Raw genomic sequence first — 18017 nt, 5'->3', positions numbered from 1 at the left:
CTATTTAAATCATAATTTTTTTTTTTGTCAAGAAGAAATAACCTTCATTGAACAAACAAGCAAGTACAAACACGAGCAATCTGCCCAAAAACCAGAGAACACCAACTAGCTACAACCTCAAATTACATACGAGAAAGTTTCCTTAATAAAAGCTTGACATGAGGAAGAGCCTTCCTACTATTAACATTGACTAATCTGACTTGAACTAAGGAAATTATATCTTTAGCTATACAGTTTGCTGTTAGAAAATAACCATCATTTAAATCATAATTTTGTTATCCTAAATAATACATAATTTCTTGAAAAATTGTGAGAGATTTCCTGTAGCTACATTATACACTGTCATGTAAAAAAATATTCTTACAACTTATCTATATACATACCGAAAATACCAAAAATACCAATCACTACCCAAAACATTTCCATATATATAAAAATTTATATATCGATTGTCATTCGGAAGTAGTTGAGAACATAACGTACAGATTTTGTTGAAGCTCAGATGGGTCAATATATTTACTCATATCGTCAACCTGTAAATCAAACAGTTAATACAGAAACAATATTAAATAAAGTCTTTAGAAAAAGAAAAAGTTTTGTAAGAAATTGAGTAATAAGTCAATGTAAATTTCCAATCGAACCTCAGACTTTATAGTGTGAATAAGTCTTCCATTCACTTTGGCCGAATAACATCCTTCAACGCTAAGTCCTTGTTGGAGCAACACTTCCAGAACTCTTGATAAGGACAAATGGATGCTAATTACAATAATCTCTAGTATTCCTCCTAAGCATGGGCGAACTATAATATTAGTGTTAGACAAATAGTTCTCTGAACAACTAACTTGGACACTTTCGCAATTAATGATTTGAGCACTACTACTACTCGAATTGAGCAAGCAACTACTTTGCAGATCATCATGTAATATACACTGTGTATTAAAGCTTCAATCTTCGTCATCATGTAATTTATATAGTTCATAGCCTCGTGCATGTGATCAGTGATTGAACGCTTTCCCTGCAATTATTTTCTTGATGACCAACAAAACCCTAAGAGGAATAACTATCAACAGATCGATCGTACCATCGATCGACACAAGTATAATCATGATGAGAGATCATTATAAATTGAGAATACACACACATATATATATATCTAGATCTAAATATGAATAAGCTTCTCAACAAGTACATTAATTAATAATAGTAAAGTAGTAGCTAGGGAAATTAATTATATATATATGGAGGGTTGGGTTTTCAAACTAATGACCTTGATCAATTCAAGTGGAAGTAGCGATCGAAGTGAAGTTGTTAGAAAAGTCATAAGTAGCCTTCGTTGTCTTTCATTGTCCCTACGCATGATCTTCCTTTCATTATTATTATTCTGGTCGTCTTCTTGTCCTCCCATATGTATGGTTTCTATAGTCTAGTGCAACCAGATCTTGTACCGCAATATCTTGTTGGTGGGGATTTGAAGAGATTTGCATTACCAACTCATGATCGCTAATTTGGTGGTATGGAAACTTTGAACAAGATCATGGTTATGATTTTCGGTAATCTCCCTCTCCTTAATTATTTTCAACCCTTTATTTAATAACAGTAGAACTATACTCTCTCTCTCTCTCTCTTCTTTTATTCCTTATCTTATATATTTATATTGTAGTCGATATTTGGAGCCAAAGGAAAGGACTTTAGATTCCTTTATACAGGAGATGATGTTTAAAATGGAATTTTAATAAAAAGTCATAATAATAATAATAATAATTTGAAATTAATGCCTTCCAAGTTAGTCAAGACAATGTCAAAATGTGAATTTAAATTTTCTTTACAATTCCTTTGCACTGTTACTGAGCCAATAATTGCGGTTCTTTTACACCCGTCATATAAATACAGACGCGTGGTACTTGACTTAAGGTCGACTATATAATACTCTTTGGTGGAAACATATTGGGTTGGATAGTACTGGTCCTACTCTAACAACCATATCTATATACTTATATAAACGAGCGATATATATATAGAGGAGCTGTGTTTTCTTAGAATCAATAATATATAATATATTTATTTTTTTATAATTTATATTTTTTCTAATTTTTTTTTTAACAAAAAAATTAATTAACAATTTAAAAATTTATATAGTCTCACATAGTATACAAAATCATTGTGGGGTTAGCTATAAATAAAACTTTAATTGACTTTGATTTGTAATTTGGCTAAATATTGATATTTTTTTTTATGATGACTGATTTAACTCAATCTTACCCAATAGTTATATTTTTTTAATTTATCAAATTTATATTAATATTTAACATATTATTTATATTTATATATTTAATTTAGTAATATATATTTTTCTATATTATATATTGAAAAAAATAATAAATATATAGTATAACAAGTAAGTATATATATATATAGGGGAATTCTCCTGTAAGGGCTTCACTTTAAGCTTTACCAGTGGGCTCTCAGCGTTCTCGACCCGTGAATAGTTTTCGGCGCGATTTTTTTTATGACTGTGTATATTGTAGCTATTTAGGACATCTTGCAAAGTTTTAGAAAATTCCTTATAGTTTACAGTACCGAAAACTAGGTTCAAACATGTTGTTGCACGCGTGACTAATTTTTTTTATGCGCATAGAAAGCAACATGTTTGAACCTATTTTTTGGTAGTGTAAATTATTCGAAATTTTCTGAAAATTTGCAGGATGCTCTAAGTAGCTACAATATACATGGTCATAAAAAATCACACCGAAAACTATTCAAGGGTCGAGAAACAGTGAGAGCCCTACCGGTAGGGCTTAAAGTGACGCCCCTATAGAAGAATTGTCCTATATATATATTGGACAATTTTTCTATAGGGGCTTCACTTTAAGCCCTACCGGTAGAGCTTTCAGTGTTTCTCGACTCGTGAATAGTTTTCAGCACGACCTTTTTTTTATGACCGTATATATTGTAGCTATTTAGAGCATCTTGGCAATTTTCAGAAAATTTTGAATAGTTTACAGTACCGAAAACTATGTTCAAACATATTGTTTTCCACGTGCATAAAAAAAATTAGTCACGAATGCAACAACAAGTTTGAACCTAGTTTTTGATACTGTAAACTATTCGGAATTTTCTAAAAATTTACAGGATGCTCTAAATAGCTACAATATACACAGTCATAAAAAAAAATCATTCTGAAAACTGTTCACGGGTTGTAAACACTGAGAGCCCTACTGGTAGGGCTTAAAGTGAAGCCCCTATAGGAGAATTCCCCTATATATATTATTTCCTATTTTTAAGAAAAAAGTCATGTTCACAATCTTCGAAGCGGTATATAAAATATTTTATGATGTGGTGATATTAGTTTTGTTGACCCAAGATTTGGCCAACTGACACGGAATCAGAATATGCATGATATGGATGAATATAATGAGAAGAACGTAATGACAAAAGTAAATGAGACACAGTGTTTTATAGTGGTTCCGCCCCAAGACCTGGTAACGACCTACATCCACTTAGAATGATATTGATTTAAGGATCAGAAGGGTGATCAAAGAACTAGGGTTCAATGAGTTTCACTAACCTCTGAAGAACAATACAATATTACTAGGAGAATTACTCTAGTCTCAAATGATTCAAAAGCCAAAAGTCCATTCCTTGAGCTATCTCCTGCTATTTATAGGCTCAAGGGGGATTACAAAAGATTGTTACATATATTATTTCCCGAATAATCGGATATTCAGGAGATTGTGTGAGATAAATTCGGGATTCACAAAGATCTTCCCATGAATGCTGCTTTGTATGCGGAACTATCGACCAGCCTAGTCGCAAGTAAGACTGGGCCGCTAACTGCTTCTAACGCGTCTTCTGGTCGATACTCTAATAGAACGTTTCCAGGTGTCAGCCACGTGTCCAGGGATCACTTGCCACGTCATCAATGCTAATTTTTCGGGTAACAAGTTTGTTTGGAAAAAAAAAAACAATCTAACATGTTAATAAGCTCAAGATACTCAAGGAAATTAAGACCCTATAATACTGATTTTTCTTTTGTAGTTATGATTTTTATTTTCCGCTAATTATATAAAATAAAAGAGAAAAAAATAAAATTATGATATAGTCACTACAAGAAAAGGACTCTACAGTGATGACTTTTGTCGTCACTATAGATCAAGAAATCGTCGTTGTAGGTCTACAGCGACCACAAGTCATCGCCAAAACGACATTGCTGTAGATTCGTAGGTGTAGCAACCTACATCGTTGCGGTAGTGTCACTAAATCTCAGATTTTCATGTTCAGCAAACACCCTACGGTGACAACATGTCGTTGCAATAGGTATATATTTTTTTTAAAATATAATTTTTTATATTGATTAAAATTTATTTAATCAAATATTAAATATTAATCAAATAAATAAAACCAATTTATTTAATTAAATGATAAAACAAATTTATTATTTAAATATTAAAACCAAGTTAACAATATCCATTGTCTCCAAAATGTAAAACAAAAACATTAGTATTGTCTCCAAAATAATAAAAAAAACAAAACAAAATATTAATAAGTTCAAAATAATAATATAATAAAACTAAATGTCATTAAAATCAATTTCAAAGTCATTATCGTCGGACTGTTATGGTAGCTATGGTGGTTACTATTGTGGTGGTTGTGGTTGTTGTGATTGAAAGTTTGCCATCATGGATTGTATCATATTCATGTCCAAGTTGAAATTGTGGAGCATGGATTTTCGGATTTGTTGCTTGCGAAAATTGTTGCATTTGGTGTAGGTTGTTGTTCTAGGTCATAAAGGCTTGACAGAAGAGTTGAATCATGGACTGGAGAGCCTCAGGTGGTACCGTTGGAGGACCGACTTCGGTTGATGGAAATGGTGATGCCTCTGATTGTGAAGAGGATCTGGCGGCGCTTGAGGCAAAGGTACTAGTGCCCTTCAACTTGTGTCCAATACCTCGGTTGTGGCGACGACGTTGACCAAGAACCGTTGAGACAACTTGTTTCTCATTGATAGCGACACTTCCTAGTGATGATTCAGATTGATATTGTGATTGGGATTGGGATTGTATCTGGACTTTTTGCTGCGAGGCATCCTGTAGTTTAGAAACCAGACAATTAATACATAAAATAATTGAATAATATACATATATACAAAGCATAGAAAGTTACTTACATATGCATCCTTAGCATTTGTGTTCACCCATCCACGTGTCAGATGATTGTGCATGTCATGGAACATATCGATAATGTTGGACAGTTCCTTAGTCTGGAGATTCATCTTTAGAAAATAAAATTTAACAAAATCTCAGTTAAATATTGAAATTAATATTAAGATAGCTTAAAATAATTCAAATTACCTATATATTTTTATTTACCTTCTGAAATCGAGCAGAAGAAGATGTCGATCAATGGAGACGTGGATACTTCTTTTTTGCTCTATTGGTAGTATTTGCCTTTGAGCGTGCCATGAACTGCTAAGTGGTGAAAAGGTCAACCAACTTCTGCCAACTCTCGTTGTCCATGTCCTCCGGTGGATTCTTTCTGGCTGTCTCGATATCATCATACCCTCCATGTTCATCGAAGTTTCTTTTCTTGCGATATTTTCTATCCTTGTAGCGATCCTGAAACTCTCGCTCAATCCCAGTCTCTATTAGTCGCCACTCAGGGAGAGCTCGGGAAAGAATGAAAAATTCCTTAAAAATGGTTAGATATTTGAAATTATAAAAAAAAATTACATGTGAATATGTTGATAAATTTACCTCAATCTTTTGCATTAATCCTATCTTATGCTCATCCGGAACACTCTGCCACGAGTCATAATATAAGGGGACATGGTGACCAATAAGGTTATCAATAAGTCTCGTGAAGTCCCAAAATCACCAAATGCTTTGTAGATTACCTCCTTCAGATCAAATTGTAGAGCCAACAGACCTTTATTGTCGTTGACGAGCTCCTGCAAATTTTTGGATCGAGACCAACCCCTTCTTTTTGCGGCAGCCGCAACATATGTTAATTAAAAAATAAAATAAAATTGAATCAAATAATAACAATTTATAATTTATTGATAAAATATTGACTAATTAATTATAGTATATTACCTGTCTCACAGGAAGTAGGAACGAGCAGAAGCATCTTTGCAATTTAAATAATTATTAACTTAAAATCAGTTATAGTTGGAGGATAATTACACAACTTAAATAATTTCGGTAATGCATTTAAAACTATTGAAAAACAAACATTGTTGAGAAAAGTCATATATTGATTGAAAAGTCTTGAAATTAAAACATACACATTAAACATACAAATATGAATATGCATAAGAAAATATTATTCCTCATCAATGTAGATTCCTGCATCATCATTTGTACTTTCTAAATCATCTTCACTAATTTCATCATCATCATCATCGTCATTGATGAAATCATCATCCACATCTGGAACAGATCGAGACATTTCCCTAATTATGCTGGTGTGACTAGGTCAATCCAAATGCATAATCTCCAATTCTCCTAATTCCACAATGAGTACAAAATTTGATGAAGTCTATCATGCACAACATCAACCTCATTATCATCATCGATACTTGGACGATCCTAGATCTTTCGATGATTGACTTCTTCTACTAATCATGATACTAGTTATGTTATTCCCAATCACATTTTGACCTCTGCTTGCATCAGTGTTGAACTACTCGAATCGAAAAAATTCTATTGAGTAACCATGGGAATAGCATAACTCTACAATCTCCTCAACTTGGCCATAGAAAGTGAAACCATCAGTTCCTGGGACCGAAACTCCACTATTTTGAGTGGTACGTCTTTCGTCACGACTATGTACCAAAAACTTAACAATGTTAACTATGCAAGCCATGTAGGAGTATGCATTCTGATTGGACCCGTTTGCTAAAGAAAATAATTCATTATTACACTCAGTTGACTGTGCTTGTCGCAAATGACCCATCTATAGAGTATGACACAAAAAAAGAAAAAACAAATGAGATGAGTATCAATCGATAGGAATTTTTAAGAATTCTACATTTTCGATAATTTACCTTCAATTTAAACCAGTTAGGGAAATCTTTTTGAAGATTTATGTTTGAATTTTCTCGAAGACATTCACTTTATAGCATAAGCATTAAGGTAAGATAACATTTTTCTATGAATTAAATTTAATGAATTCATATATGTGTTGAGCTACTTACTCCATGTATAGTTGGATTTCAGGGCAACTGTTGAGTGCAAACCATTCAACTTCTTTTCGATGAAGATAGTCGAGGGATATGATTTTCTTTTTGCTACTTGAACGACATTGTGATTAAATAACTGACAACTATCTTTTAGGAATAATAATATCCGCATTTCTTTCTATACGATAAAATTTAGTCTGTACACCCTGAAGATATTGTGAACAAAAAGTCAAAGCTTAATCGGCAACATCTCCGCTATAGAACCTTTAGGGCGCACCTTATTCTTGGCATAATTTTTCAACTTCTTCACTCAAACGGATACATCCACCTCATGTAAATTGGTCCTTCGAGGATAACTTCTTGCGGTAAATAAAGAATTAAATGAATCATTATGTCAAAAATGCCTGGAGGAAAAATTAACTCCAATTTGCACAAAATTTACATCACTGGATCTCTGCATTCTCCATGTCCTAAACAACCAATGTACAAGCACAAATTTGCTTAAAGAAATTGCAAAACTCAATGATTGTCTTCGAAATAGACTTATCCAAGTAGCCTTGAACTCCTACCGGCAGCAGACGTTGCATAAGAATGTGATAATCATAGGATTTTAACCCAACATTGTTGCCATCATTATCAATTACTTTCTTACAGAAATTTGAACCAAAGCCACTAGCAAGTCTAAATCCTTTTACAAGCTGACATAGGATGTGATTTGATCAACTTTGTACCATCTTCCTTGAGGTGCAACTCTTCTCGGATACCCCAATTCTTCAAGTTTACTCGTGTGTTGGTGGTGTCTTTAGATTTCTCATTCATAAGAAAAGTACCGAGTAAATTTTCGCAAATATTTTTCTCTACATGCATCACATCTAAATTGTGCTTCAATTCATTTCTAGACCAGTAATCAAGTTAAAAGAAAATACTCTTTTTACTCCAATTAAGCTCTTTTGGATCTCATTTTTTTTTCACATCCCCGAAACTGACATGTTTACCCGGCAAATGATCTGGAACATGCGCTAATTGTTTGAGTATGTCTTGACTACTGAATTTTCTTGGAGGACGTCCTTTTTCATAATTCCCATCAAACAAGCGACTCTTCCTCCACTTATGCGTAGAAGATAAGAATCTTCTATGACCAACATAAGCCGTCTTCCCAATTACTCGACATGAATGAGTGTCTTCGTTGCATGAAGGACATGGTTTAAATATACTATTCATTGCAGCGTCTCTGGTTTGAACTTCGTCATCCCATAACTCCTTCACTTCGTCTTCCACAGGCCTCAAAAATACATCCATGTCCTTCCTAGGTGATTTCGGACCAGGAATAAATAAGGCTAGCACGAATGATGACTCTTTAATGCACAACAAAAGAGACATATTGTACGTGCAAAATATTACTGGCCACATCAGGGACGGAGGCAGTTTAGCCATTCTGAGGGCTCAAGCCCCACCAAAAAAAAATTATTTGAAATTTTAATTAAATATTTTAACATAATTAAAGAAAATAACATAAAAGCCCTCACTAATACTCTATATCTATTGAAAGCCCCACTTCTTGCCAAAGTCTAGCTTCGTCACTGGGCCACATGTTGTAAGATAGACTCATGTTACCAAATGGATTAAAACCATCAGCAGCCAAACCCAATTGAATGTTTCTGGGTTCTATGGAAAAATCAGGATATTTGGAATCAAATTATTTCCAAGCACCCCCATCAACAGGATCGTACATCACACCATCTTCTTTCAACCGTCCTGTACTATTCCAGGTCATATCATTTCCTATATGCCTTGAACCATAAAGACTCTTCAACCTAGGATTCAAGGGGAAGTACCGCAACACTTTGTGGGCGACTTTTTTCCCCTTTGTGTCTTTGTCAACCCATCAACTCTCACCACACATAGGAAAACTCTGTTTTTTGGAATTCTCCTTCCAAAACAAACAACAGTCGTACTTGCAAGCATGAGTTGATTGCAGACCTAACCCTAACTTCCTCTTTTTTTTCTTAGACTCATAGAATGAAGCTAGAATCTTATTTTCCTTTGGGAATGCAAATTTCATGAACTTCAAAAGTTCATCAAAGGAACTATTTGTCTATTCATAACCTTCATGTGCATCATCTTCGCCAAGAAGTTCAAGGAAGACAACCAAGTACAACCAAGGTATAACTCAGCTTCAACATCTTAAAACAGGTCATCAAATTGATTCTCTGCATTATTGCCACCACCATCTGAAATTCCTACATTTATGTCTTCTTCGTTAGTGTCTTGTTCACCAATAACATCATTGATGATGTCAATCATCTCATCAGTCACTGGAGCTCCGTCGTCCACTATTGGGGTCATATCAACTTCATCGTGGTAGGTCCACTTAATATATCGCGGCAGAAACCCATATTTGTGAGCCTCCACCACATCTAATTGACACACTGAACACATGGGCATCTGACTTCTCCCGAAGTATTCACATGATTCTTGTCCATTTGTATAAATGCTTGAAGATCATTCCAAAACTCATCAGAGTTATGTCATCTATTAATTATCCAACTCTTGTTAATCGTCATAACTGATTCAAGTGGAAAATAAATTATCACAATATGATAATCATAAACAAAAACTACATTAATTTGCAAATAATTTTTTTTTATCACCAAAAGACTAATTTTTGAAGTAAATTGTCAAATCTTATTAATATATATTATCAAATTTTATGAATATATTATCAAATTCATTAAATAAACAAATATTTAATTATAATCTTATTAATTTACCATTAAAGATTATTATTTTAATTTATTTAATAATCATCAAATTATTAATTTATTTTCTATTTTTTTTAATAAAATTTCAAGAGTAAAGTTGACTATATTAATTAATTTATAAATTTTTATTGTACTTTTTATTACTGTATAAAATTTTTATTAATTACATTAAAATCTACTAAAATTTTTGTAGCATCACAACTATAATCTAACCTATCCCAAAAATTAAAATCTACATAAAATATACAAAACCAATCCCAGAACATACATATAATAAAATATAAAGATTTAAATCTCATATCAACATCATAAATATTATTATTAATATTTAATTAGATTTATCTAACATAATAAACTATTTTTATTAAATTCTAATATTCATATCCACATTAAATCATATAAACATATTCATATTTATATACATATACATACGTATTCATATCTATATACATATACACGTAAAAAATAAACATACATATATTAATCAAAAAAATTATATCATCTAATATCTAAACCTATCATATATAACATAATATTTAATTAAATCAAATTAATAAATACATTTACAATCTATCCCTAAAAAATAAAAATATAATTAAATTAACAAATATATAAATCTAACCTAAAAATCAAAATTTAACACAATATAAAATAACCAATTACACAATTGAAAACTTAATTTAATACTTAAGCAATAATAAAAAACATAAAAACAATACGCAAAAATCAGGCTATAGCATTATCTTTCGTCAAAAATCTAATCTCAAGGCTCGGGCTAGGCACAAGTAATCTGGAAAAAAAAAAATAACCTACAAAATTTCAAAAACTCATTTATACCAACACAAAATACACACATATACTAACAAAAAAAAAATTTAACCATAAAATAGAAAGTGTTGACTGTGAATTTAGCCAACGACGTGAGAACGTCAACTACGACAACCTTCAAGAGAATTATAAACGACAACAGACAGTTTTTTATGAACGGAAGTAAATAACACAAGGTTTTTATAGTGGTTCAGCCCCGATGATCGGTAATAGCCTAATCCACTTAGAGATTTTATTACTATATTCACACTCAAGATCAGATGAACCTTGTCAACTGAGTTTCTTCAGTGTGAGATACTCCAGAATACAAAAATGGGTTTTTCTCAAGAACAACACACTTTCTCTCTCTAGAATACAGATTCACTCTCAATTTTGCAAAAAGTCCTTTTACGATCCTCCCAAGTCCCTATTTATAGACCTGGGTTCTCAACTGATATCCCCTTTTGATAGGGATATTCTATTATTTACCTAATATTTATATTACAAAATAAACGTTCAAAATATAACTGATCCCTAATTTCGAGTGAGGATTGAGTGATTCCCGGATGCTTGGACCAATTCTCACTGAAGTAGTTTCGGGCAGTTTGACGTAGCTTCTCATGCATGTTGACTATTCTTCAAGCTTTCAAGCTTTACGTAGGTCAAAGGTGGCATACGCATGGCTATCCTTGGACCAAAGGCCAACTACACTCGAGGTATACTTCTCCATTGTGTCCGATCGGACACAATGGTTGTCTTCTTTGGCTTAAGGTGGTTCAAACCATCTTATTTGACTCCTTCAATCAAGGTCCAATATGACCTTACACTTTGCACCTCGGACCAAGATGGTCCGAGCCATTTTCTTCCTAGCTTATCCTCGGACCAACATGGTCCAAGCGCTCCTGCAGGCGTCTTGCGCGATCGGGGGAGGTCATGTGCGATCGGGGGAGGCCTTGTGCGATCGGGGGAGGCCTTGTGCGATCGGGCATAATGCCCCTTGGACCTAAATGGTCCAAGCTTCCTTTGTTTAACCAAGGTCCGATCGGACCTTGGTCCTCTCTTTTCGGACCTAGGTGGTCCGAGCCACCACCTCTCCTTGGATCAAAATAGTCCAAGGTACCCACAAGACCACGTTCGATCGGGCACACACCCTTCTCCTTGGGCCAACTAGGTTTGAACCCCTTCGCTCAACCAAATGCTCGATCGGGCATTAGGCTTCTCTCCTCGGACCAAGGTGGTCTGAGCCACCATCTACTTATCCTTGACCTGAATGGTCGAAGGTACCTCCTATGTGTATGTTCGATCGACCACTATGTGGCTTTCCCCTTTTGAGTAAAACTTGAGCCTTATTCTTTTTGAACTCATTCGAGCCAAGCTTAACAAGAGGTCCCCTAAGCTTAGGTCCGATCGGACCTACTGTTTTTATATCTTGAACCAAAATTCATACCTCCCCTTCACTTTCTTGGACTTGGCACCAATTTAATTATATGGGTCTTTAAACTGAGGTCTAAGCCAAGCAACCCCCAGTCTAAATACTCTCTTCGATCGGGCGTATTTGGCTTGACTATCTGTCTCATTCCTTAACTGATGTATTGGGCCATCACCAAGCCAGATCACCCTACTAACTCATGCCACGTGTCCATTTCACCGCCACGTCATTCTTTTCAAATTTTTGGGATAACATTTGCCCCCCAAGTTTATTATATGATTTATTCACGTAATAAACTTTTTCTCCGGCTGACGTCATTATAAAAAATAATAACTGTTCATCTTCATGCAGCAGACCCACGATCACTGCAAAAATCCACCCATGATCGTGGAGGAAAGATAATCCCAGAATACCAGAGGTTCAAAAGTAAATGAAAAAGCCACTTTTTTCCCTTTAAATATCCCTACTCTACACTCTCTTCTTCACATATACAAAATCACTCTAAAAACCCTCCATATTCTCTCTTGGCCGAAATTCCCCACCTTGCCGACTTCACAAGCTTCAAAGGGAGTCCTTCATCTTCAAGCACCCTCCAAGCAAACTCAAAGTTCTCCAACCTTGGGTAAGCCTCCTTTCTCCATGCCTCTTAGATTGTTACATTTTTTTTTTTTTGAAATTCTAAAAAAAATCATGGCCGAAATGCTTGAGTGCCTTGAATGCTCTTGAATATGTTTTGCCCAATGTGTTTGCTTATTGTTTTGATGAGGTTTGTGGCATGGGTGACCCGAATTTTCCCTCAATTTCATAGGAATTTCAAGACATTTTTGCTATTTTGACATGAACATGAACATGGGTTTTGATATTGTAATGGGTTTTTAAGAACATGAAGAAAACCTTTCATTTTCATGTTTTGATCTTGTTTTTTGTTTGTGTAAATGATGGAATGTGTTTTGAGGCTAGGGATTTTTAGGGCTGTCTATTTGGTTAGGATTCGGGGTAGGCAAAGTATGCCATTTAGGGACCATTTTTTACCTAGTTTTGCCCAGAAATTCTGGGCATAAGCGTGTGTGTGGTCCGATCGAACCACACTTTGTCTTCATCGTGAGCCCATGCTCGATCGGGGACGCTGGAGTGTGTTCGAGCTCGAGGTGTTCGTCCCTTCTGAACGAGGCAAGATAACCACCTCCGATCGGGCTCTGAAATACTTCAGATAAGTGTGTGGTCCGATCGGACCACACGCTCTTCCCCTTGCTTTTTAGTGCCCAGATTTTTAATAGTTAAATCCGAACTTCCCTAGACACCAATGCCCAGTCGAACCTAACTTGTTGCTGCTGGCTAGAAGCTTTGGAGGCACGAGGCACACCAGGCGAACTCTCGGGACCAGGGTGCACACCTCTCCTCGGGCACGCTACGCCCGATCGGGCGTTCTGGAGGCTTGCGCGAGGCTCGTGCGGTGGCGAGGCAGGACGTCTCCTGGCTGGAATGTGTCCGATCGGACGTGTCACAGGCGCTTTGGGGTTAGGCTCGCATGGAGGTAAGGTCGAATGCCCTCCCAGCCAAGCTATGTACGATCGAATGCATAGAACCTCCCTCCTGAGCTCAAAATGTGGTCCGATCGGACCATACATACTTTTCTTAGGCTTTGGCCTTTTTTTCCTTCCAAACATGCAACCAACCTCTGTATGTTAACTGCGTACATAAGGAACCTAGCCTTATAGGAAAATCCCAAAAATGCCTCCTTCTACAAAGTTTAATAAGTTCAATACTTTAAGTGCCTTTTAGGCACTTTTGGGCATTAAAATTATTTTTTCCACATGCGCTATATTTTTATAACTTAGACAAAATTTTCCAAGTATAAAAATAAATCTTATTTTTGATGAATTTTTTCTGTTTGGTTACTCACCTCCCCATTTTTTATTCATTTTTGTAGATGAATCGCTCTGACTTCAGGGGAGGTGACAATCATACGGACTCTGAATCATCTGCCCCGCAGACAATTGAAACTCCCTTGAATAGCGATTCCTCACCAGGCTCGTCTACCGGTTACACTCCAGAGGATCGTCTTCGCCGCTTCAAACAGATCCTCCCTCGCTCAGCCTTATATCTTCTCCACGAGGAACAGTTCCTTCGACAGACTTCTGAGTCGACGATGAGGGTGAAGCAATCTAACAGGCTCCCTCAGGAACACGATCCGCAGGTCGCCCGCAGAGCAGTACAGAAGGTGGTACAGCGCAATCAAACCCGTACTACCACAGCTTCAAGAAAGCCGTCCCTGAAACTTGCTACCGCGATTCAGGATTTGGCTGTCCAGAAGCCACGTGATGAGGGAGAAGAAGAACCCTCCTGGTTCGTTGCCGAAGCTTCCAAACTTACTCCCGCGCTATTCCAGAAACATCTTGAAGCTTTAGGCTTGAGCGGGGCAAACGTGACATGTCCGGGCTCACATCAAAGAGCCAATAGGCCCGGTGGAAGGTACTGCACCTGGTCCAGGCACCATGTACAAGCTGGAGCAACACTCCCGCTGCACATCTATTTCCGGTCCGTAGCAGACTACTTCAACATCTCCCCATTTCAGATCACGCCGAATGGGATACAGGCACTCTCTGCGCTGTATATTCTTTATTTTCTGAATGGTTGGGACGAGCCCACCCCTCATGAGGTGCATTACCTGTTTGATCTTCGGACCAACCCTTCTCACAACAACTCAGGTTTCTTCCATTTCTATCACAGGCATAGGGGGGTTACATATCTCAATGGCATCTCCCATAAGTCAAACGCCGGGAAGTATCATAAGGAATACTTCCTCACATTGGATATTGAGGCCAACAACTTGGCCTTTACGCGCTCGGGTCCGTTTGAGCGACCATTGCCTACTGAAGGGATGTTTAGGCGGGCCAAGAAATTGGCTAACATGAGTCTTAAAGAGAAGGATGTAAAAAAGTTGGTCACGCTGGACCTTCTCCAGATGGTGAGTCTGGTGCCATGTGAGCAGGATCTGGTGGTGGAAAGTACCACCGGGGAGAACGACACGCCTGGTCAGTCTACCGAGGGCACAGAGCAAATGACTGATCGGCATTCTCCTGGGCCTTCTCCGTTTTCCCGTAGACCTGGTGACTTAGTCATTAGAGAGCCTGATCCTCAGCGTAGATCTACTATTCCCGCTCAACCTGGGAAAGGAAAAGCTATCCAGGTTGAAGGGGAACTTAGCTCATCCTCGGACGACGAGGATGAGTTCCTTGATCAGATCTTCAACGCAGGTAACACATGCTTAGTGAAAATAGGCATATTTTTTTTTATAATTGGTAATTAGAGAGTATCACAATTGTAGTATACACTTGCATATGTTTCATTATGTTTATTTCTCTAACAATCTTGTTTTTTCATCCTTGGCAGATTCAGACATGTTCAGAGATTGCGTTGCTTCAAAGAGGAAAACTGGTGATGGAAGTGGCTCTACGCCTCCACAGAAGATTCAGAAGGTAGTACCGCCAAGTCAAGGGAGGAAACCTGGGGGACCAACTACACTTCCGCCATTGACCCCCTCTTCCCTTCCTCCTTCTGCGAGCCTAACTCCTACTCACCAGGGTAGTTCGAGTGAGCTTTTTCGTGCTGTTAGCGACCTGGGCAAGGGGCTTCTTGAGGATATTGGCCGTGATGCATCGACGCTTCAAAGCCTAGACTCCTACCCTCGACTTAGTGTCGAAGTTGTCTTGAAGAGAGGACTCGCTCAATTGATGAAGGTAAGCATTTTTCCTCGAGATACTTTGTTATTAGTATTTTTACTTGTATTAACTTTTTGTCTTCCATGCAGTCACTTGTCACCATTGGTCATGCTCAGCTTCGAGCCGTAGATTACAAGGAGCTGATCAAGGTGCAGGACGATCAACTGGTGGAGGCCAGGTCCAAGCTGGAGCAAGCAGAGAGAACTATAGCTGAACGGGACGAGTCTCTCAAAAAGCAGGCTCAAAACAATGCTTCCTTGACAACTCAATTGGAGAAGCAATCCCTCGATATTAAAGAGTTAGTTCGAGACAATGAGAGGTTGATTAGCGAGAACGAAGAGCTGAAGCAAGAAAAAGAGCTTGACTTGATTCGCTTTGAGGAGGCCAGTTTTGACTGCTTCTATAAGGTCTGGAAGCTGAACAAGCCTCTTAATCTTGATTGTTTCCCCAAGGAGGCCCAAGCAGAGGATCTTGCCAGATGTGAAGCAAGAGCCGCTGAAGAAGCTGCCAACCCTCCTGCACTCGCCCCAACGTGCTCTGCTATATCATTTCGAGCGAGAGGAGCATCTGATGCAGAGGAGGGAGTCGATCAACCCTCTAGAGGAGCTCGCCTGTGACTCCCTCTCGTAGTTCATCACAGTCTACTTTACTTTGTATTTTGTTGCTCGAACTAGTGAGCTATTTTGACATTTAGCACTTTACTCTTTCCTTGTTGACAATTTCAAACTTCTAAGTTTTTATTGTGCATAGCAAAGTTTTTGGATGCCTTTAATTTCACATGAGAATTTAGTTTTTTAACTTAGAAATTTTTACCATTCCATAAGTTCACACCAAATATACTTCCTCATGCTCTTATTGCTCTAACTTTTTATGAGCGTAAATGTCTTGTTACACGAATATCAGTTTTTAACTTAGAATTTGAAAAATTCTAAGTTACTTAAGCTTTGTAAAACAAGTTAGCTTAAGTCAGCCCAAAAACAAACATATTTGCTCGTGCTCTTATTGCCTGTGTTGAAATACATACCAGTATACCCTATGTGCCCCCCAAGTGATTGAGGGTGGATAAATCCTTGATCACTTACTACTTGATCGGATTTGTTCGAGTAGTTACTACTCGTGAAACACATGAAATACACGAAAATATATCAGTAGTTGACCACTACATAAATATTATCTAAACGTTGGTCCTCCATATTATGATACCGACCAGTTGAACACTGTCCAGTACATTAGTTTTTAAAAGACCTGTTTTGTTTAAATTATTATGACAGTTGAACACTGCCCAACAAAAATAATCAACACATATGCAAAGTTTGTAGCAAGGTACGACCACAATGCGTGTGGTCTCTTTTATTACTCGTAATAATAAATGACAAAACGTGTCTAACAACGAGTTCCAAACAAAATAACATTGTTCAAAATAATGTGACTGGGTAGCAAATAACCAGTTCACAAACAAAAAACTTAAATAACAAGTTAAGCACTTGATACAAAGCTACTACTCTGCAAGTAGTATTTATTGATAATATTTTCTCAAGTGCTCGCCATTCCAGTAGTTTCTGATTAGCTCCCCATTCAATCGAGCAAGCTTGTAAGTGCCGGGCGGTAAGACCTGTTCAATTTGATATGGTCCTTCCCAGTTCGGTCCTAGCACACCAGCTGCTGGGTCTCTAACAAACACCTTCCTTAGGACTAAATCTCCGACCTGGAACTTTCGATCTCGCACTCTGGAATTGAAGTAGCGTGCCACTTTTTGTTGATGAGCTGCTACTCTGAGGCTTGCCTCCTCTCTTCTTTCTTCGAGGAAGTCCAATGATTCTGCCAACAACTGATGGTTCTCCTCTTGGTTGTAAACGGTCCTTCTATGAGAGGGTGGATCTACCTCCATAGGTAACATGGCTTCATACCCATATGCTAAAGAGAATGGGGTATGGCCAGTTGCCGTCCGAGCGGTAGTCCTATACGACCAAAGGACTTCTGGTAACTCATCTGCCCAAGCACCCTTAGCTTGTTCCAGGCGCTTCTTCAAAGTGTCCTTCAATGTTTTGTTCACTGCTTCAACCTGCCCATTGGCCTGAGGATGGGCCACCGAGGAGAAACTTTTGGTGATGCCATGCCGA

General features: G+C 37.1%; 2 protein-coding genes across 2 annotated transcripts; one reads left to right on the top strand and one right to left on the bottom strand.

Annotated features, from left to right (window-relative positions):
- Positions 1 to 408: 408 nt before the first annotated feature.
- On the bottom strand, positions 409 to 8476 carry LOC133779506 (uncharacterized). Its single transcript, XM_062219459.1, has 5 exons — positions 8321 to 8476; positions 7747 to 7875; positions 7625 to 7647; positions 642 to 942; positions 409 to 533 (listed from the first exon to the last, which is right to left on the bottom strand). The coding sequence occupies exons 1-5, from the start codon at positions 8474 to 8476 to the stop codon at positions 453 to 455; spliced, it is 690 nt and encodes a 229-aa protein (XP_062075443.1). The 3' UTR covers positions 409 to 452.
- Positions 8477 to 15086: 6610 nt separating this feature from the next.
- On the top strand, positions 15087 to 16628 carry LOC133779505 (uncharacterized). The gene is made up of 3 exons (XM_062219458.1): positions 15087 to 15365; positions 15643 to 15915; positions 15987 to 16628. The coding sequence occupies exons 1-3, from the start codon at positions 15087 to 15089 to the stop codon at positions 16512 to 16514; spliced, it is 1080 nt and encodes a 359-aa protein (XP_062075442.1). The 3' UTR covers positions 16515 to 16628.
- The last annotated feature ends 1389 nt before the right edge of the window (positions 16629 to 18017 follow it).

The sequence above is a fragment of the Humulus lupulus genome, chromosome 5, assembly GCF_963169125.1.
Source record: "Humulus lupulus chromosome 5, drHumLupu1.1, whole genome shotgun sequence".
NCBI classification, from domain to species: Eukaryota; Viridiplantae; Streptophyta; class Magnoliopsida; order Rosales; family Cannabaceae; genus Humulus; species Humulus lupulus.
This window is presented reverse-complemented; position numbering and strand designations above follow the sequence as displayed.